Raw genomic sequence first — 23,462 nt, 5'->3', positions numbered from 1 at the left:
CTCACCTTGACCCTAGATCAATGGAGCCTGCAGCCTATGGATTGAGACCTCTGGAACAGTGAAATAAAGCTTTCCTCCTCTACAGTTGCTTTGGTCAGGTGGTTTAGTCACAGCAGCAGAACGGCTGATTAAAACACCCACTGTCCTACAGGGTTGTGGAATCATGGATAGACACGTGTGTCTTTACCACAGGTGGCCTGTGTAGGGCTGGATTACCCATATCAAATTTTGAAGTGGAAAAGAAAATAAGCAAGAGAACTTGCTGGTAAACTCTTGGGGGTTCAAGTCAAATCATGATGAGGAAGGAGTGCTTATTTAAATCTAATTGTTTAGGTGTCTCTGTTCAAATAAAATATTCCTTTAATAAAGATATCACTGATACATACTAAATATAGTAAAAGCTCTTTTCAATTATTAAAGTTTGGGTGTTTATAGAATTAATCTAGTTTTTTTAAATTATTATCCAAATCCATTTTTCCACTTTATAGGTAAGTAAAGAGTAAAGTTTCTTTTGAATTCAGTTGGTCATACTCTTTAAGACAGAGACTAACCATTAATAGAGGAAGATATCACAGAGATAGACTAGAGAGAAGGACATTAAGACTTTGGCACTTCAGTCCATTCAGTATAAACTCTAAGAAGGATTAAGCCAGTAAATAGTTGAGGTATCTAAGATGGAGACTCTTCATATCACATAAGTCAAAACTGAAGGATTTGCAAGAAATTACTCAATGCAAAATATAAATTTGGAAGAGAACAGAATGTGGAAAAATTATTCTAAAACATTGCCAATTAAGCATTCTGAGTTTGACTAATATGGAAAATGATCTGCCTCAGAGGAATGCAACAGAGGCCATGAACTCTGATTCTGAATCAGGAGACAAGTATTGAAGGGAAATTACCCAAAGAAGGAAAAGCTAAGAATATTAATTGCTTGGCAGAGGTATGTCCAAGGATGGTATGACCCATCTGAAGAGAACATTATGATGGCCCTTTTTCTAGGTCCAAGAACAAAACATTCCCACACATTGAATTCCTCATGAAATAACTGACAATCATGGAACCTTACCAAAAATCAGATTAAAATAGGTATTTGGCTGAATTTGAGCCAAATCTGATATCCAGTTTCAGCCAAATACTTTCAGTGAAATTTCTTGAGAGCCAAATGTTCTTTGAATCCAGAAAGACCATATTTTTGCTAATTAATGTAACTATATATAAATAAGGTGACCATATACTTTATCATCCAGGCTGGAACATATTTAAGCAAAAGGGGATGCTGTTGATAATAATGTGAGTACAATGGGCACCAACTAAATACTGGACATAAGATCACCTTATGTAAAAACATTCTTACTCAATGGATTATGGTGGGAGAAAATATGCAGGTGGATGTGATAACTTATGTCCTAACTCTAGGCTTAGAGTTCACTGTTAGCCAACACTGTGTCTCAATATATGTTGCAGATTTCAAACAATTTCAAAAATTGGTAGAAATTAAACACAAATAATTATAACATGTGTGTACAGAATCCTGATATCACAAATGTGCCAGAACTAGTAACTAGTTCTTCTATGAATATGCATGTATATGCTAACTTCTGTTGATTATACATTAATGGAATTTTCATTTTTCGCACTGTCAAGAGAGCAACAAAGGCCTTTTCAGCTCCCAGACCAATCTTTGATAGAAGCAATCTTCAAAGAACAATATTACTTTTTTAAAACTTTAGGATAAAAACAAAACAAAACAAAAAACACAAATTTTGATTAGAGGGATCAATTAGGAAATTACACTCAAATGTATTTCTTTTTTTGAGAGTTTAGATGCTGCTGATGATAGCAACAATAATGAAAGCCTTTTGATATTCTAATACATCAGTTTTACCTCTCCCTAGACACATAAATTCTACATTTTAGTGTATGGACTCAACAGCCATTGACCAAAAGAGGAATCATAACCGATCTCTTCATGCACCCCACATCTCATCTGTCTGCAGGTCTCTAGGTTCTACTTAGAACACAGAAGTTGAATATATTCAACATATACTACCCCAAGCCACTTTAATTTCTGCTAATCAGACTTCCTATGACTAGTCTCCATTGCTGCCACAGGTAATTAATTACTGTATTACAGGTACAGTAATCTTTTTTTAAAGTGTTAAACATATCATTTAACTCCCTGCTTAAGCTCTTCAGTGGCTTCTCATTGCACAAAGACAAAACAGCCCTTCTTGTCCTGACTTGTTTGTACCCATATGAGCTCATCTTCAGCTATTTTCTCCTCTCCTCACAATAATTCGGCCTCATTGCCCTACTTTCTGCTCCTCCAGGATGCTACCCTTTCCTGACTCTGTGGTGAACTCACTCTGTGGTAAGCTCTTCTTAAGTTAGTTCCATTGTCCTTCAAATATTGGGTCACAGGACCCCTTCTTAGAACTTTCAGGACTATCTATTTTACTGCAGTTCCTCTCTATGATACCTGGAAAGTTATTTTCTAGAGTAATTAACATACACTAATGGTTGAGTGTTATTTATGTCTATCTCCTCCAACAGCAGTGAAACATCTAGAGCAAGAATTGACACACTATTTTTTTTTCCTCTAAAGAGTCAGATAGTAAATACTTGAAGCTTTTAGCAACAAATAGTCTATTTTCAAAAAATCAAAAAACAAAACAGGCAGTTGAATACACTGGTATTACTAGCCATAGTTTGGCAATTCTCATCAGGGCCATTACTTTAATATGATTTGCTCCCTGCCATAATCTTAGCACCCAGCACAACGCAGGTGCCCAGTAAAAAATACATACATACTGAATGAATGGAGTTCTTTTCATGTGCCAGGTACTGTGTAAATATTCATGATATTTCATTCTTACTTAAATTCTGGTATATATTATTCTATCTATTTTATAGACAAGCAAAAGAAGTCCCAGGGAAGTTTACTAATTCACCCAAACTGATATATCTCTTGTATTAATTTCCTAGGGCTATGAGTACTACAAACCACATGGCTTGAAACAACAGAAATTCATTCTCTTATAGTTGTAGGAACTAGGTTAAAAAAAAATATCACCCAGGCCATGCTCTCTCTGAGGTCTAGGGGTTAGCCATATCTTACTTCTGGTTTTTGATGGCACTTGGCATTGCTAGACTTGTGGCAGCACAACTCCAGCTGCCTCTATTTTTCTCCCCATGCATCTCTCTCTGTGTTTTCACATATTGCCTTCTTCTCTGTGAGTCTGTGTCCTCTCCTTTTATAAGGACACTACTCATTGGGTTTATGGACTGCCTTAATCGAACATGACCTCTTTTCATCTGTAAAGATCCTTTCCCAAATAAAGTCACAATTTCAGTTTTCCTTTGACCACGTTTTAGGAGGGATAACATTCAGCCTACTATTGCTACCAAATTGTAGCTTGAGAATTTGCACCTGATAGCTTTTCAGCAGTACTCTACAGTTATGACCTCAGTTATTAAATTAAATTTAAAGGTTATACTGGTGTCCTATTTTAGAGTTATTTTGAGAAATGATGATTTGAGAGTGTCAGTGGAAATAACAGGAACTAAAAATCGTACCTGTTAGGTACTTTGTCTATGTCATAGTTTCTGACTAGTGTCCTAAACATTATGTGAATGTTGATTTTTGAGGTTTTTGATACATATGAATAGAGATATTTTTTTCCTACTAACATCATTGATCAAGCAAGCAGAATTTCATTAGAAGTTTCCAGTCCCTCTAGTTAACATCTTTGGATATTAGGCCTGTTTGTCATGTTTTTCCCCAAAACTTGTCAGAGGCATGTTTCCCCCCAAAACATAGTTCTGTGGTCCAATACATTTGGGAAAGAGGAGACTAAGTCACATAAAACAGATTTCTTTACTGCAGTAAATGATTGTTTCTTAGCACTTTTTATTTGTTGATGTATCTTGAGAGCTTCTAGGAGAAAGGTATTGTGCACATTTTCCCAAGTTCACTGAACAGTTTTTGGAGAGTATCTCCAGGAGCTATACTTTGGTATATGCTTTTCTAAGCGCAGGCAATTTTCTGAAGGCAAATTTGTAAAAACTCCTTTCTTGGGTTTTAGAAATTGGTTTTGAATCCCTAAAGAAACAAGAGAGATTTCTGACAGAAGGGGAAACACTGATAGTCTGTACCAAGGCATCCACTAATTTATAATCAGCACATATTCATTTATTCATTTAATCATTCAGTGATATTACATTTGTGTGTGTACATAGCCCAGGGAAGTAGGTATAAACTTATTGAGAAATAGATTTCTTTTCATTGTCATACAGATAATGCATGTACATAATTACCCCACAAAGTAACTCTAATAAAGGGAAACCATTAGTTTCACAAAAAATTCATATATTGAAGTCTTAACTGCCAATGCTTGGAATATGACTGTATTTGGACATGGGATCCAAAACAAAGAAGTATATAAGGTTAAATGAGGTTATAAAGGTGAGGTCCTTGTCTATAGGACTGGAGTCCTTATAAGTAGAGGGGGAGATACCATGTTTCCTCATGCATACAGGAAAGGTCATGTGAGGACACACCAGGAAGGGAACATCTGCAAGCCTAATAGAGAGGCCTCAGGAGAAATCAAACCTGTTGTTACCTTGATCTTGAATTGTTACAATCTAGAACTCTGAGAAAATAAATTTGTTAGATAAACCACCCCATCTGTGGTACTTTATCATGACAATCAAAGAAAATTAAAGCAGCCCTGTTAATTGTTCATTAGGTCCTTGCCTTCAAGGGGTTTACTCAGTTCTAATGTATACTAAGTCTTTATAGTTCCTTTAGTTTTGTTTTAGAAGAATTTCATGGGAATCAATCTGATAGTAAACCTCTTGAGAACAAAGGTTTCATCTGTCTCATGTTTTCATTTCCACATTGACTACCAGAGAGCCAGGCATCTGGCAGAATGAATATACTGTCTACATTTCTACTACTTTCTGTGTGTTAATAATTGAGAAATGCCCCAACATAACTCTTAGAGTCAGAAATAAGAAAAAAAAAAGCACTACAAAGTGTTTTACACACAGCTAGAAACTTCTTTAATCTCTTTTTATTGTGAAAAGGATATCATTCCCATTTCATAGATTAAAAAAAAAAAAAAAACCAGAGGTGTAGAAAACTTAAGTGTTCTGGCCAAAATCATAAAATCATGAGCAGAGCCAGAATTTCAACTCAGTGTTTTCCTCCCTGAATATACATTGGACTGAGGAAGGCAAGTGCAATTTTTTAAAAATTAAAAGATGCTGAGTAGAGTGTTTTCATCAATTGCTTAATTAGAGAACGGAGAAAGTCTTGATTGAAGCACTTATGAAAAATAACTGGAAATTTTAGTGTACTATATGTTTATTTCTATGACATTTTCATAAGTGACATGACTACCAAAAAGTTAGGCTAATATTAAGTTTTGTAAATAAAAATAATGATGAGCACTTACTAAAAATCAAGCATTTTTCTTGGTTCTGTGGATTTTTGATGCCTGGTTTGTAAGGCTAGAGAAAAAATTTGGAAGTGCCCAGAACCAGACAAGAATGACCAGTCCTTGAAATGCACTATATATTTAACTGGCTGGATAAAGTTGGAAAGTTTACTCTGGAGAAGAATGAAGATGAATTGATTATTGTTTCTAAAAGAGGAAGAGTTTCAGTTAGAAGAGGGATTTAGAAATGGAATGAAATTAAGAGGTAATAAGCTTTCCATTACCAAGAGTATTAAGATAGATGTGTCTATATCAAAGAAACTCCTGCATTTAAAGGAAGTTCAACTAAACTTTCGAGTTCCTTAAACTTGAAGATTTTATTCATAAATTTATCACTATTATCATCATTTTTTAACAAAGTTATTTGCCTCAGAAAACAACAACAAGAAACTAGGGCTACTAACTCCCTTCTGGAACTATAAAGAGAATTCCGGGGAGAGAAACATCTCAGTTCTCTCATCATTGCTAAGAGATCCTCACAAGGAAATTGTTGAATTTGAACCCTTCTCATTGACTTTTTTATAATTATATTAACAAAATTCAGTCTCCACGTTTCAAAGATGATAACATTGCCTATTTTGAAAGGGTCGCCTATTCATTTTGCCTTTATCAAAGCAAAAAGACCTCATACCATTATAATGCCTATTACTGTGCCAGGCATTGAACAGAAGCTTCTTAAATACAAAAGAATACGTGGGTGTTTTGCTTATCTGGGGTCATTGTTTCTTGAGAAGGACCTACTGAGGCTCAGAAGTGAGTACGAGATGATAGTGAGCATCATTAAAGGAATTAGAGTAGATAAACCGTGTACAAGCATCAAAGAAGTTGCAGTTATGCGTTGTGATGGAGCTAACCTGAACACCAGATGTGATATTAGAGTTACGATGTTGTGGGGCATCTTCAGGTGAAATTAGGATACAGCGCAAAAGAGTCCTAGTGAGAATGGGTCAAGAAAGACACTGTATCCTAAAGTACAATAAACTCATAAAACCCAGGCTATTGGAGGTGTGTGTATGTGTGTGTGTACCAAAATTATCTAGAAAATCACGTTGCTGTGGTTGTAAACACTTGACTAGTAAATGAGAAAGATATGGTGGAAGGAAGAAAAAAAAATGCGTCCAGAGGGTGTTCCATTCTGCTATTCGGAACACTGGGGGTGCTCAAATAATATTAATGCTCTATGATGAAGATGGTAGCGAGGATGATGATGATTAATGCAACCCGTGGAAAAATAGGGCTGGGGAGGATGACAGACAAGGGATGATGACTCATGGGTGAGGGGTACCTGGGGATAGAGCTAGGTGGTGTGCACGTTGGCGAGCGTGGGGGGAGCTGCTGGGGCACGCGTGCCTCGGACCTGGGGAGAGGGCGGGTGGGTGCCGGTGGGCGGAGCGGCACCGGGACTGAGTGGCTGGCAGCTATGTCTGCGAGAGCAGCGGCATCACCCGGGAGCAAAGCCTCCGAGACTCCGCCTAACTGACACCCAAACTCCCTCTCCCTCCCGCAGCCCCAAACTGGAGGCAGTCGAGCCTGAGAGCAGCCTCGGCGGCGGCCGTCCCAGCCCCAGCCCCAGCCCCAGCCCCGCCCCCGCCCCGCGAGCCCAGCCGGAGACGCCCGGATCGGCGTAGCCTGGCGGAGCCCTCGCCCCCTCGCCGCGCCCGCCGCGCCTCCGCCTGCCCGCCCCCGCCGGCCGAGGTTGGGCTGCGGGAGGCGGCCGGGCGGCCCCTAGCCTCGCCAGGGCGACCAAAACAAAGGCAGCATCCGGGGCTGGGTGGATGCAAACAACCATGAAAGACTGGGTTCTCGCTCTCCCCGGCTCTGCTGCTGCCACTGCCGCTGCCGCTGCTCCTCCTCCTGCTGCCGCCGCCGGGAGGGCTCCGCTGTGAGGGGAAAGCAGGGGCGCAGCTGCTGGGCGTGAATCCGAAAGGTGAGAGCGAGAGAGCGAGCGGAGGGGGCGGGCAGGCCACGAAAATGTCCTCGACCGTGGGGCCCCGCGGTCCTCGCCCACCCACGGTGCCTCCCCCCATGCAAGAGCTGCCCGACCTGAGCCACCTGACCGAGGAAGAGAGGAACATTATCATGGCAGTGATGGACCGGCAGAAGGAAGAGGAGGAAAAAGAAGAAGCCATGCTCAAGTAAGCCACCCCCAGCCGCGCCATCCATCCCTCCGTGCCTCTGTGCCTCCATCCGTCCATTCACCACTCACTCACCCAGTCCTCTAGGCTGAGTGTGGGGGAGGGGCGGGCGAGGGTGCTGGGTGCTGGGCGGAGGTGTCAGGCTTGAGGCCAGGGGCTCTGGCTTGACCAGGGAAGAGGTCAAGGGGGACCTGAGGAAGGGGAGAAAGCGACTAAGGCAGGAACCTAGGAGCTGGGAGAGGATGGCTTGGGACTGGTGCCCAGGAAGATTGGGTGAACAGGGGCCACCTTGGTAGTGGGATATGCAGAAGCTGAGAGGAACTGATCCCACCTAAGTGGAAGGGCCCTGGATTGGGAGCAGGTTAGGGGCCAGAGGATGAAGAAGGAAGGAGGTGGGGTGGGATGAAGAGGTGCTGAGGTGCTGAGGACAGCTCCTCTTCTCTTTTGGAGTTGTTTAGCAGGTCAGAGTTACCCCAGAAAAGGGTGCAGGTATTTATATAATAAAAATGCTTATTTTTAGTGTTCATTTTGCTACTCATTCATTTCACAGATCAAGGTTGGGTCTTGTTTTGGGCAGTTGCCATCTTTGGTAACCTGCTCCCCAGCTTCTCTTTAACCTTTTTATTCATTCTACACAGACTACCTGTGTGAAGACAAATTTTCTTACCTATATATATTGCCATTGGCAACACAAAGTTTTCAATAATGCCAGAAGCTGACAGGGACTCTGGCCTGAATAAAATAGAGATTCCCCATTACTGGTTTCCAAGAGACCTCTGGGGCCTGATCAATTCCTGAAGGAAGCAGCCCAATAAGGGATTGAATATTTGTACATATCCTGCCTTCTTTAGAACCTGTGAACCCTTCAGGGGATCTCTGCCTGGTGCCCCATTTTCCTGGGGAGGTTTCTAGTGGTGCAGGAGTGTGTGACACTGTCTGCTGCTCCTGGCCTCAGACAAGGCTGCTTACAAGGTACTGGCATAGGGATTGGGCTTCCCTTGCTCCTTAGCATTATCCCTAGAGTGGAGCTGAAAGGGACTTAATGCTGCCTTCCCTTGGGAAGTCTGCATGCATTCAGGAAAGTTTTACATTCAGGGCTAGGGGAATTTAGAGACCCTGACTGGGACTGATCTTTTTGGTGTCCTCTGCATAGCTAAAAGATGTATCTGGGGGCAGGCAATTTGACATGAAGAACCAAAGGGAACCTGTTGCATCTGGAGTTGGCTGATTTTAAAGAAGGGTAGATAGGGAGCAGGGGTGTCACCCAGGCACAGAGTACACCCAGCTTGGCCTCTCTTCCAGCTCCTAGGATTGTCTCTTAAAGAGAAGATGCTGCCAAGGATGCTGCTTCCCCTCTGTGCAGTAATGCCTCAAAGGAAAGGAATGGAGGGAGGCTGCATTCACAGATGGATGGGTCCCCAGCCAGTGCAACTGCCACCTCGAGTGGGGAGGGATATATTGAAGGAGAGATGTGGGAGTCAGGCCACAGCAAAATAGTAGAAATCCAGTCATTCCTGCCCTTTCATTATAGACACAGGAAAAAAAAAGCCGTTAACTCAGAAGGCCGGAGCTGGCCTATTCTATAAGGAGCAGCAGGTTTCTGAATTCTCTCTTCTTCTCATCTAAAAAACAAATACTTTAAGCCTGCTGGCTTGAGGGAGGCAGAACCCTCATTAATCTGCTGCCTGTCCCTAGTGGAAGAATGATATCCCTGGTGCTGCAGGCTTCCCCTCTTCTGAGACTAGAAGTAATGGATGGTGTCTGATGGTGCTGCTGTCTGTCTGTCTGGTTGTCAGTCTGTCTGTCCTCACGGTTGCAGCCCCTGCCACCTGTTCCAGACACCTATTCTCTTGGTTAGGATTTACAGGTTTGCTGCTGTCCTTTTGGTGTTTGCTGCAGATAGCAAGTGGATGGAGGCCTCCAGCAGCTAGTGAAAATATGGGCTGCTGCTTGACAGAGTCCAGATAGGAAAGAGAAGGCACAGTGCAAGTAGTGGCCATCACGCCTCTTCATTGGCTGTTTCAAGCATGGTGGAGAGCAATGGGTTTTAAGTGGAAGTGGAGGAGTTTTAAGACAAAATCTCATATCTGCTTACTGCCTAAGGACAACAATTTTAAGATTGTTTGGGTTTATGTGGCCAGATAAAAATCAGGAACCCTGTTCAACTGCTTATGTTTAACACATCTTTTTCACTGCTTTTCCTGTGACTGTTTTCCACTTGCTTGCAAATAGTGTTCCTTTATTGCATGGATTCACATGATATCGCAGTATGTGATGCTGTTATACAACAGCCCTCTGTAATCCTGGACCTCTGCGTTAACTTTATCAATCAGCCTCCCCTGTTAATGCCTTGGCCTGTTGTGCAGTGGTGGATTGGGGAGTGTTTGGGAATCCTAGCTTGCTGTTATGTTTGTAATTAGTGCAACAGTGCTGTACTTTTTTTTCTCCCCCTAGGGGACACTTTATGTCTTAAAAATTGAAGATCATGAAGCTATTCAGATGACATGTATGAATAGGGACTTAATGGCACCTAGTCCTAGGTGGTGACCTTTCCTAAACTTTGCATTAAAATAAATTGGGAAAGGGGATGCTTTTCGCAGGAGTTTGAAATATTTGTTAAATCAGAAAAAAAGTTTTTGTGGTAATATGTGGTCCATCGTATCACACATCTGAGACTTTTTAGAGATTCTACAAAGCTAAAGTTCTGGTAACAGAACAATTAGGGTTAAGACTCACTTTGGGATTACTATAGAATGATCACTTTGAGATACCTACTGTGAATGCCTACTATCTCTCCACTAGATAAAAAATAGTCTCTAATAGAATGAGAAAATCCGTGGGTAACCATGCCAAAACAACATTGCAAAATATCAATTAAAATATATTTGTATAGTTTCATTAGTCTTGATTATAAATTACTACTTGAATTCAGTTTTGATAATGTCATTAAATCTGCATAAAGAGAAAACCCAAGCTAGTTTCACCTCAAGATTTTAGAGAAATTTTATAAGATATCAAAAGTATTTACCATAAAAATAGATTTTTGGCAAAGTGCACCAATTTTTCCATAAAACTGGAAGTGACTGACTCCTGTAAATTATAGTTGATGATTGATTAATTATATGTAAATTAGAGGTGTTTTCTTAATTGTAGTAGGCGTGTGTGTGTGTGTCCATCCATCCTGGGAGCTTTTTGAAACCTAACTTCCTCAATGAACTCTTCTTCAAGTAACTCTCACTAGACATCATGAGCCAGTACATTACATGGACTGAAAACTGCACTATCTGGTACCTAAATCAGAGAATACCTAATTAGATATAAAATCTTATTCCTTTTTAATAATAACTTCATACAAAAGGAGCTTCGGAATAGCAAGAGAAGAGAAAAACAGAAGCATAGAATTAAAGGGGTGGTTTGAAAATTAAAATTAAAAACCATATTGGAACACTTCATAATAATGGCTAACATTATTTACCATCATTACTCTAAGTTGTCATTTAACCTGATGCCAAATAGGTGAACTATGCTCAGTTAATATGTGTGTAAATATTTGGATTCTCACAATAACTTGTGCAAAAAGTAGTCAGTTATTAAAATTCTCAAATCTTTACTCTATCCTAAACTAATTTGCACACCAATGCACAACCAGACTAAAAACCAGACCTTTTAGTCCAAGACTAAATGTTTTCCCATACACTACACTGTCTACCCATAAAGAGGACTCTTTTTATATATCTTTTTTAAAAATGAGCTTCTGGACTTTCCTCAGTTTCAGAGAAGTGGTTTGATGAAAGATTAAGCTGATTCAGAAGATAAGCTGCTGATCATAGTGGGGGCGGGCTGGACCTTCACTTACACTTGTTATTAGAACATTACTATGGGGTGGAGAGAGAGGGTATTTTTCTCCAGTTTGAAGATAATAAAAAGCATCTTGGTGTACTCAGAATACCATTAACTTTGGCACAATGCATTTTGGGGTTCTAGTTATTCTATTTACTATGTAAACATGGGTAAGATAATTATTGGAATTATATAAGGTTCTATTTTTCTTACAAATCCTGCAACCCATGATGTGAGTTGATTTATTAAGAGTATTGACTTTGGACATCTCCCTCTCATTTATTAAAGCTTCTTCCTTCATGGATAGGAGATAGAAAAAGAAGAGTTCTTGTAACTTTAGCTTTCCTTCTTTTTCTCCCTCCAAACTAGCATAACATTGTGCCCTGAAATGTATTTTTAAGGTCATTTGGCGAGAACTTAATTAGCAATTGAGGAAAGAATGAGAAATAGACTAGGGTGACTAGAAAGTTTGGTGATAAAGTCCCCATGCATAAAGGTATCATACTTTCATTGGCAAATTTCATATGGCATATTCAGACATATTCAATCACATTTTCATGGCAGGGATGGGTGAGAAGAAAAAGGGAAAAGTAAAGTAGTGAAGAGGGGTGGGTAGAAGAGGAGCAGGTTTATAACTAATCCAAGATGATGTGTTAAGAAGGAAGTACTGGGGGAGAAAACACTTTCATTTGGAGTTTTGGCTTCTTCACATGATCAGTTGATGGGGTTAAACTTTAGGAAGTTGAATGCTGAACTCTACTGGCACTTTCCACTTTGAACGAAAACCTATCTCAGCAGATGTCCATGCCCACTGCTGAATTCCCAAAGGCTTAAAGAAAATGTAGAAAAGGGAAGCCTCAGAAATGAAAGATATGAGGAGTTATCAAAGAGAACAAGAGACAAAAATGGAGAATAAGAGTAATTTAAGAGACTTAAGTTACTATTTAATTAATTAGATTGCTAAATTAGCAGTATACTATGCAAACCAGTGTGAGCTATTTGTGCTACTGCCAACTTGAATAATAGAGACACAACATCTTGGGTATGTTAGTTGCTCACTAGTTAAATAAGAAAAATGATTTGTGTAGACCTATGTAATGAGCTTCACAGAAATATATCAAATGTGACTTCCTAAACCATGTTATTCTTCTCCTACATCTATAATAAGTGTATGGATGAGGATGAGGTGCCATGGGTTATAAATCCATTGTGTTGCTTTCCATTTATCTTCATGGATAATTTTCTATTTTTAAAAAAAACTTCTTGCATTTGGTCCTGTGATATAATTTAAAGCTGGTGCTAAGCCTTAACATAAATTCGCCTGAGGCACATGGCAACTAGAGTAATAGAACTCTAAACCCACACACACTGATTCCATATCTTTATTTTTATAAGTATTTTTAAAATGTGCACCATGATGTGAATATTGTGTTTAGTTTCCCTTATCTTTGGGGGTAGGAGACTAAGATTGACTGTTTACGTTCTAGAATTTCAACATCAGGCATTTGGCTGGACTCTTTACAAAGTTTTAAACTTTGTCTTCGGCTCTCTTCTTGATGAGAAATCCAGCCTGTTAGTATTTATTAGCTTTCTAATATTAGTGAAATCCCCAGAACTAGATAGGTACCTTCCTGACCCTTTGCTCATGGTATCCTGGAGTCCAGAGAACAAAGCTTTAAAGAAGCAAGATAAGAACTTCCTGTGGATACTGTGATTTTCCCTGCTCTTCAGAGTGCCCCATCTGGGCTCTTGGGATGTGGCCACATTTGAGTCTCCAACCCTATATGTGTCTTGGGCTTTCCTGATCTACTTGTTCTTATGTTCCCAGAGTTCCCTTGTACCTTGACATTTTCCAGTTTTATCTACTATAAGGCTCTGTCTTCTCAGAGCTATTATTCTGAACTTTATTTATAATGTAGACTAGTTCTAACAAAGTATGATATGGTATTTAATTCAACAATAAGATCAGGTGTTAGAATTTCAGGTATCAAAACTGGGTCGAGTGTTGGGCTGTTTGGGTAGAATAAAGAGAAGGTCCACTGCTCACAGCCTGCTATTGGCTTAGTTCTACCATTTTAAAATACCATGTCAGAAAGGGATGTAAGTACTGGGCAATTAGATAGAAACCAGATTTGAGTTTGATCTTAACATAATCACTTTTCATAGGAATGAACATTATCAAGTGAACCCATCCAAGCATCAATTTCTTTGTGTGTGAAGTGGAATTTATAATGCCTGCCTTTCTAAATTATAAAGCTTGAATATAGTAAAGTGGATACATCTTTAAACTTCAAATTATTGTACCCCAGAAAATACCATTATTATGTTTACTCTTTAAAACTATAGAAGAATCCCAAAATGTTTATTTGTTTCCTTTAGTGTTTGAAGCACTGTGGGGCTTGTGGAAATGAACTCTTGGAGAAGGAGCATCCACTTTATCATGAAAGCAATGCTGTGTGGCCAGGGTTGCAAGTATCTGTTTAAGAATATGATAAAGAATGAAAGATAAAATAAAATGATTGCAGGGCATGATCTAAAGTTATTCTTACCCTCTTTATATTTTTTTCTGCCTCATTAAATAGCTCATAAATGATTTTAGCACAAAAAGTAATGTAGGGAAAATGATAAAATTTCAAGTAGCTAAAAGAAAACCCTAATTCAAAAATGAGAGGAGAAATCAACTTAAGGTAATTTCCTCACCTTTTACTAGGGGGACAGAAGAGTCAGATGACTTTAGTTTTACTGGATTCAATAAATTACTAATTTTCAGACTTAGCTGAATATGGGACCATACATGTGCCAAGCAATAGTTTCTCTTTCATGTTAGTTTACTGTTGAATGATGTAACAAATTAAATGTGTCTAAGAATGTTTTAAGTTTCTGTACTGAATACCTTAGGTTTTCTCTATGTATCTTCTTATACTCTTATATTGGGTTCATGTACACTTAATTTAAGGTAGGTCAATTTTCTGTAGATGACAAAAGGGAAAGTAACTGAAGAATTGGCTTGGGATTTTCCTAGTTATATTGCTATCTTGTGAAAACTTCCTGAGCATACGAATGCTTATTTAAAAAAATACTGGAGTTGTTGAAAAGAAGAATGACTTGTGTGTTACATTTGTCCTCATTTGTATATACCAGTTTCCTGCCTTACTATGAATGGTATTTTTTTTCTCTCAGTTTTAAGTTTTAGCCTGGATGACAAATTATATTGTCATAGGTCTTTCTTCTCCTGCCCCAAATTATTCATTTAAAACCCCAGAAAATTAATTGAATGACAGCGTTAAAATCTATCTTCTCAATAAGTAGTACAAGCAAGTTGTAGATATAGAATCTTGAAAATCATTTTTTGATAAATAGGATGCTTTTGCTGAGAAGGAGGTGTTATCTTCTATGAATGCTAATGGGTGCTAATTTTTATGGCAGAAGTGAATTTAAATTTTAAAATATTTTTCAAATAATAGTTATGAATTACAATCACATTCAGGACTATGAAAATTCTCTATTGAGCCTTACAAAAGTGTATCCTACAATTAAAAGGGGCTGTCTTTAATGTGTGTGAATTAATTGAATAGATTTTAGAATGTAACATTTTGATAATTTCTCTGCAGTTTAGATAGTATGATAAGGTAATGTTATAGAAAATAATTTCATGCAATTTGTAAGTAATTAATGCATTTAATTAGAATATTAGCTATTTTCAAGAAGTGTAATGATGAAACAGATGTTTTTTTTAATGTATTATAGATGATAATACCTTGCTATTGATTTACACATTATTTAGTATAATTTTTTTGTATTACCCATCATTAAATTAAGTAAGTGTTGTCTGGAAAATGTCATTATATTTACATAGGGAAGATATGTGAATTGAAAAACAAAATATCTTTACTGTCATATAAATGTCTTAGACTGGTTAGTTTCTTTTAGTGGTCTCTCCTGCATAATGTACATACTCACAAGTGGGAACTAGTAAACTAGTAGTTACTGATGAAATGTGCTTGATGCTTTTGCTAGATTTTAAGAAGTCTATTTGATTATTTCTCAACTTACATTTATGTACTTAGAGCACTATTGATTGATATTTGAAGAACATTCTTTTTTTTTTAAAGTCATTCCAGCAATTGTTAGCTCTTCTTCTTTTTTTAAATACCTTTATTTTATTTATTTATTTTTATATGGTGCTGAAGATAGAACCCAGTGTCTCACACATGCTAGGCAAGGGCTCTACCACTGAGCTCCCACCCCAGCCCTTGAAGAGCATTCTTAATCTCAAGAATAGCAAGTTGTTTTCAAGTTGGAAATTAGTTGTGCTCAAGGGATGTGTGCCACATTATGATTCTTGTTATTTAAACACAGCTTTTAACTAATGTAATGAAAAACTCTTTAAGAGTGGCTGGCTGGTTTTTTTTTTTTTCAATTTTATTTGGTTTACATTTTGGAAAAATTAGGCAGATTGAATTTTGAAGTATCCAAGGAATATATAAATCAATGTATTAGATTTCTTTAAATGTATGGTGGTATATATTCACATTGAGAAGTTCTCTTCAGATCAGAAAGATTGCTTAGTGTATTGGTAGAAAAGAGATGGAAAGAAAAGTAAAGTAACCAAATGGCTTTTCCTTTTATATTTCATGAAGCTTAGCAGACTTATCTTTCTTAGTTATCTCTGTATTGTAATATATTGGAGCTTAAGTCTTCTTTTCTAAAAAAAAATGAATATGTTTTCTATTCTGATATTTGAAATAAAAGGATATTGAAATGAGTGGTCTTTTTTATTTTGGATATTAAGATTTTGGTAAAAGCAAAATTTATCTGATTTGATATGATCATGATGAAAATTTTTATGAAAATATAATTGAAACATTTTAAGTACAGTAAAATATTCTTATAACGAGGACAGATATTTCAATTTATAGATATCTGTGTACCCTAGGCCAAATCTAGTCACCTGATATATAGCAACCTGACAAAAAAAACTTGATGCTATTCTGAAAAAGATTCTATAGTCTAAGTATTGTTCCAGACATAGGTATTAGAAAGAGATTCCTTGTTATTTGGCATCCCAAAGGCCTAAGTTACAGCAGTCATTATTGAATACAACTGTGATTGATAGGTACTCAGTCAGGTGGCTAGTCCTTCCATGAGGGCAGTATGTTAAAATGCTATAGGACACTCCCATCCCCACTGCCTGACACACACACAAACAATAACCAAAAACTAACCAACCAACCAACCAAGCAAAAGAACCCTCACAATTCCAGACCACAAGAAACACATTGTTTACCTAGTAAGTAGGGCAAATTTTAAAAAATATAAGGTTTATTTTGGGAAAATACTAAATAGTAATATAGAACAGTACAAACAGAATGGTGGCTATAATAGGGGCTGGAGGTAATTTTGAAGCTCCCTCTTGCCCTTCTTTGCATAATTGCATGTACTTCCAATTTGCCTTTAGTTTTTCTAGAGCTCCCTATTTTTGTCTCCTCTTGACTCTCAAATGTTGGTCTTCTTACAGGTTCTACTCAGCCCTCTACACCTCCCATTTTAATGGCAAGTCCCAATAGATCTGAAACAGTGGCTTCAACCATGTCAGTGACTTCCAAATCATTAGAATTTTTGGCAAATTCCGAGTGTATTGTAACCCCTGTTAAATATCTCAACCTGGATGTCCTGTAAGTGCTTCATACTTACTATGGCCCATCATAAGTTTCTTGAGATTTTGTCTGTACACAATGCTTTCTCTTTATTTTCTGTTTATGGATTACATCTCCTTGGTGAAATACCCTCTTCCAAAGTAAAGGTTCAGCTTCATGATCTGTATTCTGTTTATACTACCTTTCTCTGGTCCATGCATCCCTTCCTGACAAGTCTTATTGAGCTAGTTCTCTGGGTGTCAGTGCTTCCTCACACCTTGATCACTCTATTCATGGTTTTCTCTTTGTTGGAAATTTACTTTTCAATCTAATTTTGACCTAGTCTTTCAAATGATCTCAAGTGATATGTCAACTGGCACATCTTTCCAGACTTCCCAGAATGAGTTTAATGTTTTTCTCTTTTGTGTGCATTTTTTCATAACCCTTTTCACTCAACCTTCCTCTCTCAGCACAGCATAAACTCCTGTGAGTAGAATTATTCTTTGTTGTATTCATCATATATGCACAGTGCCTGGGATATAACAGGTGCCCAGTTTTTGAAACCGTATATGAATGAATGAATATATTCAAAAGACGTGAACTGGAGGAGTCACCTAAGGCTGTTAAGGATATGAGTAGGAGGATGGTGTAGGATGGTTTTTCTAACCAGGGAATTCAGTCAGCAAATTCTGAAAGCAAAGAATGAGCTGATTGCTTTTGGCTATTGAAAGAAACGATTTGACCAGAATTTATGAGGAAATAAATATTGGATATTGGACATTACAAGGTAAAATAAAAGTATAATTTTCTGATAGTCTGTTGTGTTCTTGATTTATCATTCATGGCTTTTTGAAAGACAGCTTTCTTAAGGTGTTTGAATATCAGTGTAGGAGGATGTAAACAGTATTTTTAAAAACGAAATCCTCTAGAAAGATATACTGAATGGAAATATTTTAATCAAAACATCACTAATTCCTGTAACTGTTTAAGCATATATTTTCAGATTTGATATTTATAATTAGATCAGATGCTCATGACCATAAAGTATTGATTGTATTGATTATATTTTTAGTTAAAAAGTACAACTCAGTTAAATCACCCTCTAGACTTGAACTCCCTGAAAGCAGGTGTCTAATATTAATCATCTTTGTATTTCCATTGCCTTGGCCTGTGGCCAGTATACAGTAGGATCTCAGTAGGTGCTTGTTGAACTAAATTTCATAGTCTGTATACCCTGCAAACAAAACTGCTGATCTTTGCATTCCAGAAACTGGACTCTGTTGAGATTGGGATGGGCACTTAGTGACTGTCTAGTCCAAAGTGAGCAAATACTCACATTTCTACACCAAGAGCGGCATTGCTAATGAGTATTGGTTACCTCAGAATCTTCCTGAACATAGTGCTCTAGGCCATCAGTTGGTAAGATTTGGCAAACAAAATAGTAACCTATTAACGATTGAAGATTCAGTCCAACTTCAAGAAGAGAAAACTGAGGTCTCTTGCCTCTTGGAGGTTTTCATTATTAATTAGTGAGAAAGCTGAAGACGAGACTCCCTGCAGGTCTTCTATGTCCTTAACCAGTGGGTTTTTTTCCCCCCACTCTCCCTCTCTCTCCACATGGTTCCATTTTAACCACCAATAATTATGAACAATTCATTTTTTTTCAATTCTTCTTTTATTTACTTGCTCTTTATTCTATTATAGAAAACTCCAAGGGAACTTCTAATTACTTTGTTGATTTTGAATTTGGTTATATTGAGTATTATTCAAAACAGGTGGATCATTGCCAAGGATTAAGAAATATTTTAAAGGTTTCCTTTGCAATGATATTTGTTGCAGTTATATTTAAACTGTATCAATATTGCTTAATTGTGATCATTTTATTTTTAATTTTTAATACTTCTCTGAAAGATACATTTTCAATATACAGTAATTTATTTATGATTCCAAAAGGTTTTGCTACTATGCTTTTGAATTATGTATATATGAAAATAACGTTTTGTTTTTTTACTTAGAAAAGTCAGTTGGTTTTGTTCATTGTAGGAAGAAGTGCTTTTCTTGGTTCTTCCTGATTTGAAAGTCTAACTAGACTGTTGATGACTAGTTAAAGGAAAAATTCATTGGCATGGAAGAGAATGATTACTCATATCTATATACCTGAACTTACTCAACTGTGTTTCACATATATCCCATCTTACCTGTGCACTGCCCCTGATCTTCCACACCCACATACCCGAAGACTTAAAAAGTTCTTACTGTAAGGTATTTTTGTGGGGAGGGTAATTTTACCTTATTTGCAGAATTTTCATGATATAGAGATGCCTCGAATTACCCTTTGTACTCACAGCCCTTGTCCTAGTGTAATTCTGGAAGAAAGTTCCACCCTGGGGGATGGCTAATTTAACTAATAAAGAACACTATCTAAGGCCAGATGATTCACTGAGTAGCCAATACCTGAGATTTCTTTTTCATGTTTTAAAAGAGAGGCCTATTAGAGGATCAAAGAAAATGAATGATTCCCCATTCATTTGTTCTTGAAACAAAAATGGACTGAACACTTATAGTATGTTAGGCATCGTGACAGGATAGAGCCATCTGCTCTTTGCCTTTTGTAGGATGAGAATATGTTATTTAAAAAGGCATGTATGTGAAGTTAAAATCTATAATGAATGCAGGACAGGAAAACATTTGATATTTTGATTATATAATATAAACCAGAATTCTGACCAAGAACAGATTGTCCAGGAGTAGTTCCTATGGAAATTATAGTGAGGACTGGGCTAGGATCTGAGGTTGAGTAGAGGTTAAGTAGGAAAATCAGGAATGAAATACCTGCTAGGCAGAAAGTGCCTTCCAGGCTGCTGATGGGAGGAAGATGGGAGAATCTGAAGATCTGGATGAAAGCCAGTGTTGTGGAAGAGAGCAGTTAGGAGAAAGCCAGGCTACTTGAAGTCGGGAGAATTTTAGAGAAGCAGGCAGTAGCCAGGGAATGTGGGGTCTTCTAGGTCATGCTAGACAGTTATACTGTTATCCAAAGACTCAAAAGGTTTTGAGGAGAGGTATGATATAATCCTATTAGTATTTTAAAAAGATCACTCTGCTGCAATATCAAGAACATATTGGGTGAAAGTTGTGGACCTGTATGTTTATGAATTAACTGGGAGGCTATTGCAGAAGGCCAGGTCAGAGGTGTTAGAAATAAGGACTTCAGTGTTGATGGGGAAATTTTAGGATTTCATAGAAACTTCTGAAGCAGAAGTCACAGGGTTTTGTTTTTATTTTCATGAATTGATTTTGGGTTGACTCCTGACAGGTACCACCAGCTTTTGGAAGTATCCAGAGGGATAGAAGGGAGAGCCTACTTAAGGGGGTATGGATTAGGAACTAGAGAAAATGGAGGGGAAATATTAATTTATGAATCACCTGTTCAGGGCTCGGCACCTGTAGGTAAGAAGAAGGGATTTAATTTGGAGAAGGGAAAGACATAGAAATAAGCCTTAAGGAAAATCGATTTTCAGAAGTTGAAAGAGGACAATGATCCTGTTTGAAGACATTAAGGAAGAAGTGACGAGAGTTAAATGAATAGCCAGCAAAGCACTGTTTCACTAAGTGAAAGGAGGATAGGGAACACCCAGTAGGATATCCAGAATGAAAACCATTGGAAACATTAAATGCTGGTGAAGATGATGAGCAGTTAGAATTCTTGTGCAAGGTGGGAATGTAATATGGTACATTCACTTTAGAAAACTATTTGTATGACTGATCATACAAATAGAAAATAGAGCTCCAGGTTACACAGCATGTGCAATAAATGTTCCCCGGAACTGGGAGATGAACAAACTTGACTATTATTACAACCAGATGCTATAAAGGCAGATGATAAAAATGTTTTCCTAATGTAAAATCTTACAAATAGTAGTAGTAATTATTTTGGGATGCAGGGAGGGAAATACCTGAGTGTAGATTTCAGAATCAAGCAGTTCTGGGTCTGAATCCAGGGCTCTATCATTTATTGTTGATCTTGATTGAAGTCATTTAACTCCTCCCCTTTGTCTTATCTGTCTTATCTGTAAAATGGGTGGGAAAAGTAAAGGAGGTAACAATAACTATATAATGTACATGACACTGCTTCTCATACTTAAGCAGCATTAACAGCTTTTGGCTATAATAATGAATATTTTTCAGTAGTTTGAATTTAAATAGTATCATGCACCCAGTATTCACATCTCTTTGAGTATAAAAAGAGGTGCATCTATGCTGTGTGAGCCCTGTTTCAGCTCAAAAGTATGGTACTTGCTGTGTTGATACTATATAAAGGAATTTTGAATCACAATTGGAGCTCAGTTCCTACATTGTGCTAAGCCAGAATACTCTTATTCATTGTACCGATTTTAGCACAATGCAGTTACCTGAGCTTTGGGAATACGCAGAAGAAGTCAGGTGCTTTCTGTTGAACTATGGTAATAAACCTTATTTTAGCATTATATTAGAATAGATTTACCCTACATTATGCTTATAGATTTAATTCGTTATATTTGTTGTTCTACTAAAGGAAACCTCTTGGTTTACCTCTTCAGTTTATGATCTTGGATGAATGCATGAGAATTTACATACTTAATTCATATGATCTATATTCAGTGGAAAAGAATATTTTATCTTGATTTTATAACATGAAACGATACCTCCAACTGAGAATATCCAAATTATTTTTATGGGAATGCCTTATTTTAAAAAAATTAAGATTTTTTTCCATCTATATTAAATCAGTGACATTCCCCAGTACTATTCATATAGTGAATACTGAATGAAATGTAAAGAAAATTCTCTTCAAAAATATTGTTTCAATATGAATCTAATGTGAACTTACTTATGCCAGGGATCAATTAATATTATGTTGATATTTTCACACAAAATTAGGAGCAATGAAGATGATTTTCCAATATTTTAAAAGTATATATACATCACAATTATGAACCTTTCCAGAGATCAAACATGATAAAAATACTAAAAAATAACTATAAGTATATTGAAAACATCTAATCATCACCACCAAACTTTAGCTTGTAGCATTTATACTGTCATAACACAGACACTCTCTTTTTTCTCTCTGCTTTTAACTCATGAGAAAATCAAGTATTTATAATAAAGACATCTGTTGTCTTTGTGAAACTCTGGTAATTAAAATATATTTCCCAGGCTATTTTTTTGAAAAATTTCTAAATGATAAAATTCCTTCCAGAATTTTTTAAATACTCAGGGCAGTGACTTATAAGGATCAATGTAACTCTGAGAATTCAGCCTTGTGTATTTTTTCCCCCATTCAACTATGTAATTAAGATACTGACCTATTTGCCTTTCTCCTAGCAGGCATTGCTAAGTTTCTTCACACCATGTGATTGGTAAGAGGACCTGGTGATAAGAAGGACAGCAGGATTTCCCATTCACCCTTTTGGACTCTTCATTCAATTGAGACTGCTGTCCCCTGCAATCCCCTCCCCTCAACCAAACAGGGCACTCTTTGGCTTTTAGTTTCTGTTTTTATTTCTTTGGGGAACAATTAATGGGTACTTTGGGCAGATTTAGGCATTTTATCTTCTTTCTTCCTTTCTTTGCTCTCTATTTTTCCTCATTACAGGAGACAGAAATATGAGAGCCTCAGTGGGGAATTTTCCCAGAAGAGAGAAATGGAGTCGCCATTGCTCTATAATGCCCATCATTTCCAGAGAGGAGTGATTTTTCTCATTTGACCCTTGGACTCTTCCTGGCTGAGAAAATCCAGCTCTTTGTGCTATCCACCTCAGGGCTGCTGGAGGGGAGAACTTCTGGAAGTGCAGTACAGAGAGGAGTGGGCAGTATTTAATGCCATCTTCTCCTCTTGGACTTCCCCTTCTAGAAGAGTCAGCTTCTCAGGGAGCCACTTTACATGTGTAGCTGCATATAGGTATTTAATATACAAGGGAGCTCTGAGGGGTTAGAGGTAAAACAGAAACTGTGGGTGAGGCAGAATAGCAAATTTAGAAAGGATGAGGGTGCTGCATTGGCTTCACAGTCCTGGGTAAGGCTTGAGCACTCCCTATTATTTTCTCTTCAGCATGAAGTTACAATATGTTTTGTTCAAGCTTAAATGAACCTTTTCATCTGGTAATTAACATTTTTACAGTGTTTCTCCTACCACCATATATTTTTGTTTAGAAAATTAAGACCCAGAGTGAAAGTCAGATGAGTAAGATGTTTGTTTTTGCAAAGAGTATGTATTTAAACCCTAAGAGATGATTAATGGGTAAACTGAGAAAGTTAGAAACTAATTTCAACTTCCTTGACTTCCCCTATAGCAATATTTTGATCTT

General features: G+C 37.6%; 1 protein-coding gene across 2 annotated transcripts in view; it reads left to right on the top strand.

Moving 5' to 3' along the window:
- Positions 1 to 7,475: 7,475 nt before the first annotated feature.
- Positions 7,476 to 23,462, top strand: part of Rims1 (regulating synaptic membrane exocytosis 1) — a 446,077-nt gene continuing 430,090 nt past the window's right edge. For both annotated transcript variants that reach the window (XM_076860004.2, XM_076860047.1), the window contains exon 1: positions 7,476 to 7,639. In XM_076860004.2, the coding sequence (XP_076716119.2) occupies positions 7,476 to 7,639 (164 nt within the window). The remainder of the gene's footprint in view (positions 7,640 to 23,462) is intronic.

This window comes from Callospermophilus lateralis, chromosome 6 (genome assembly GCF_048772815.1).
Source record: "Callospermophilus lateralis isolate mCalLat2 chromosome 6, mCalLat2.hap1, whole genome shotgun sequence".
NCBI lineage: Eukaryota > Metazoa > Chordata > Mammalia > Rodentia > Sciuridae > Callospermophilus > Callospermophilus lateralis.
Note: the sequence above shows the minus strand (reverse complement) of the source record. Positions and strands in the feature narration are given on the sequence as shown.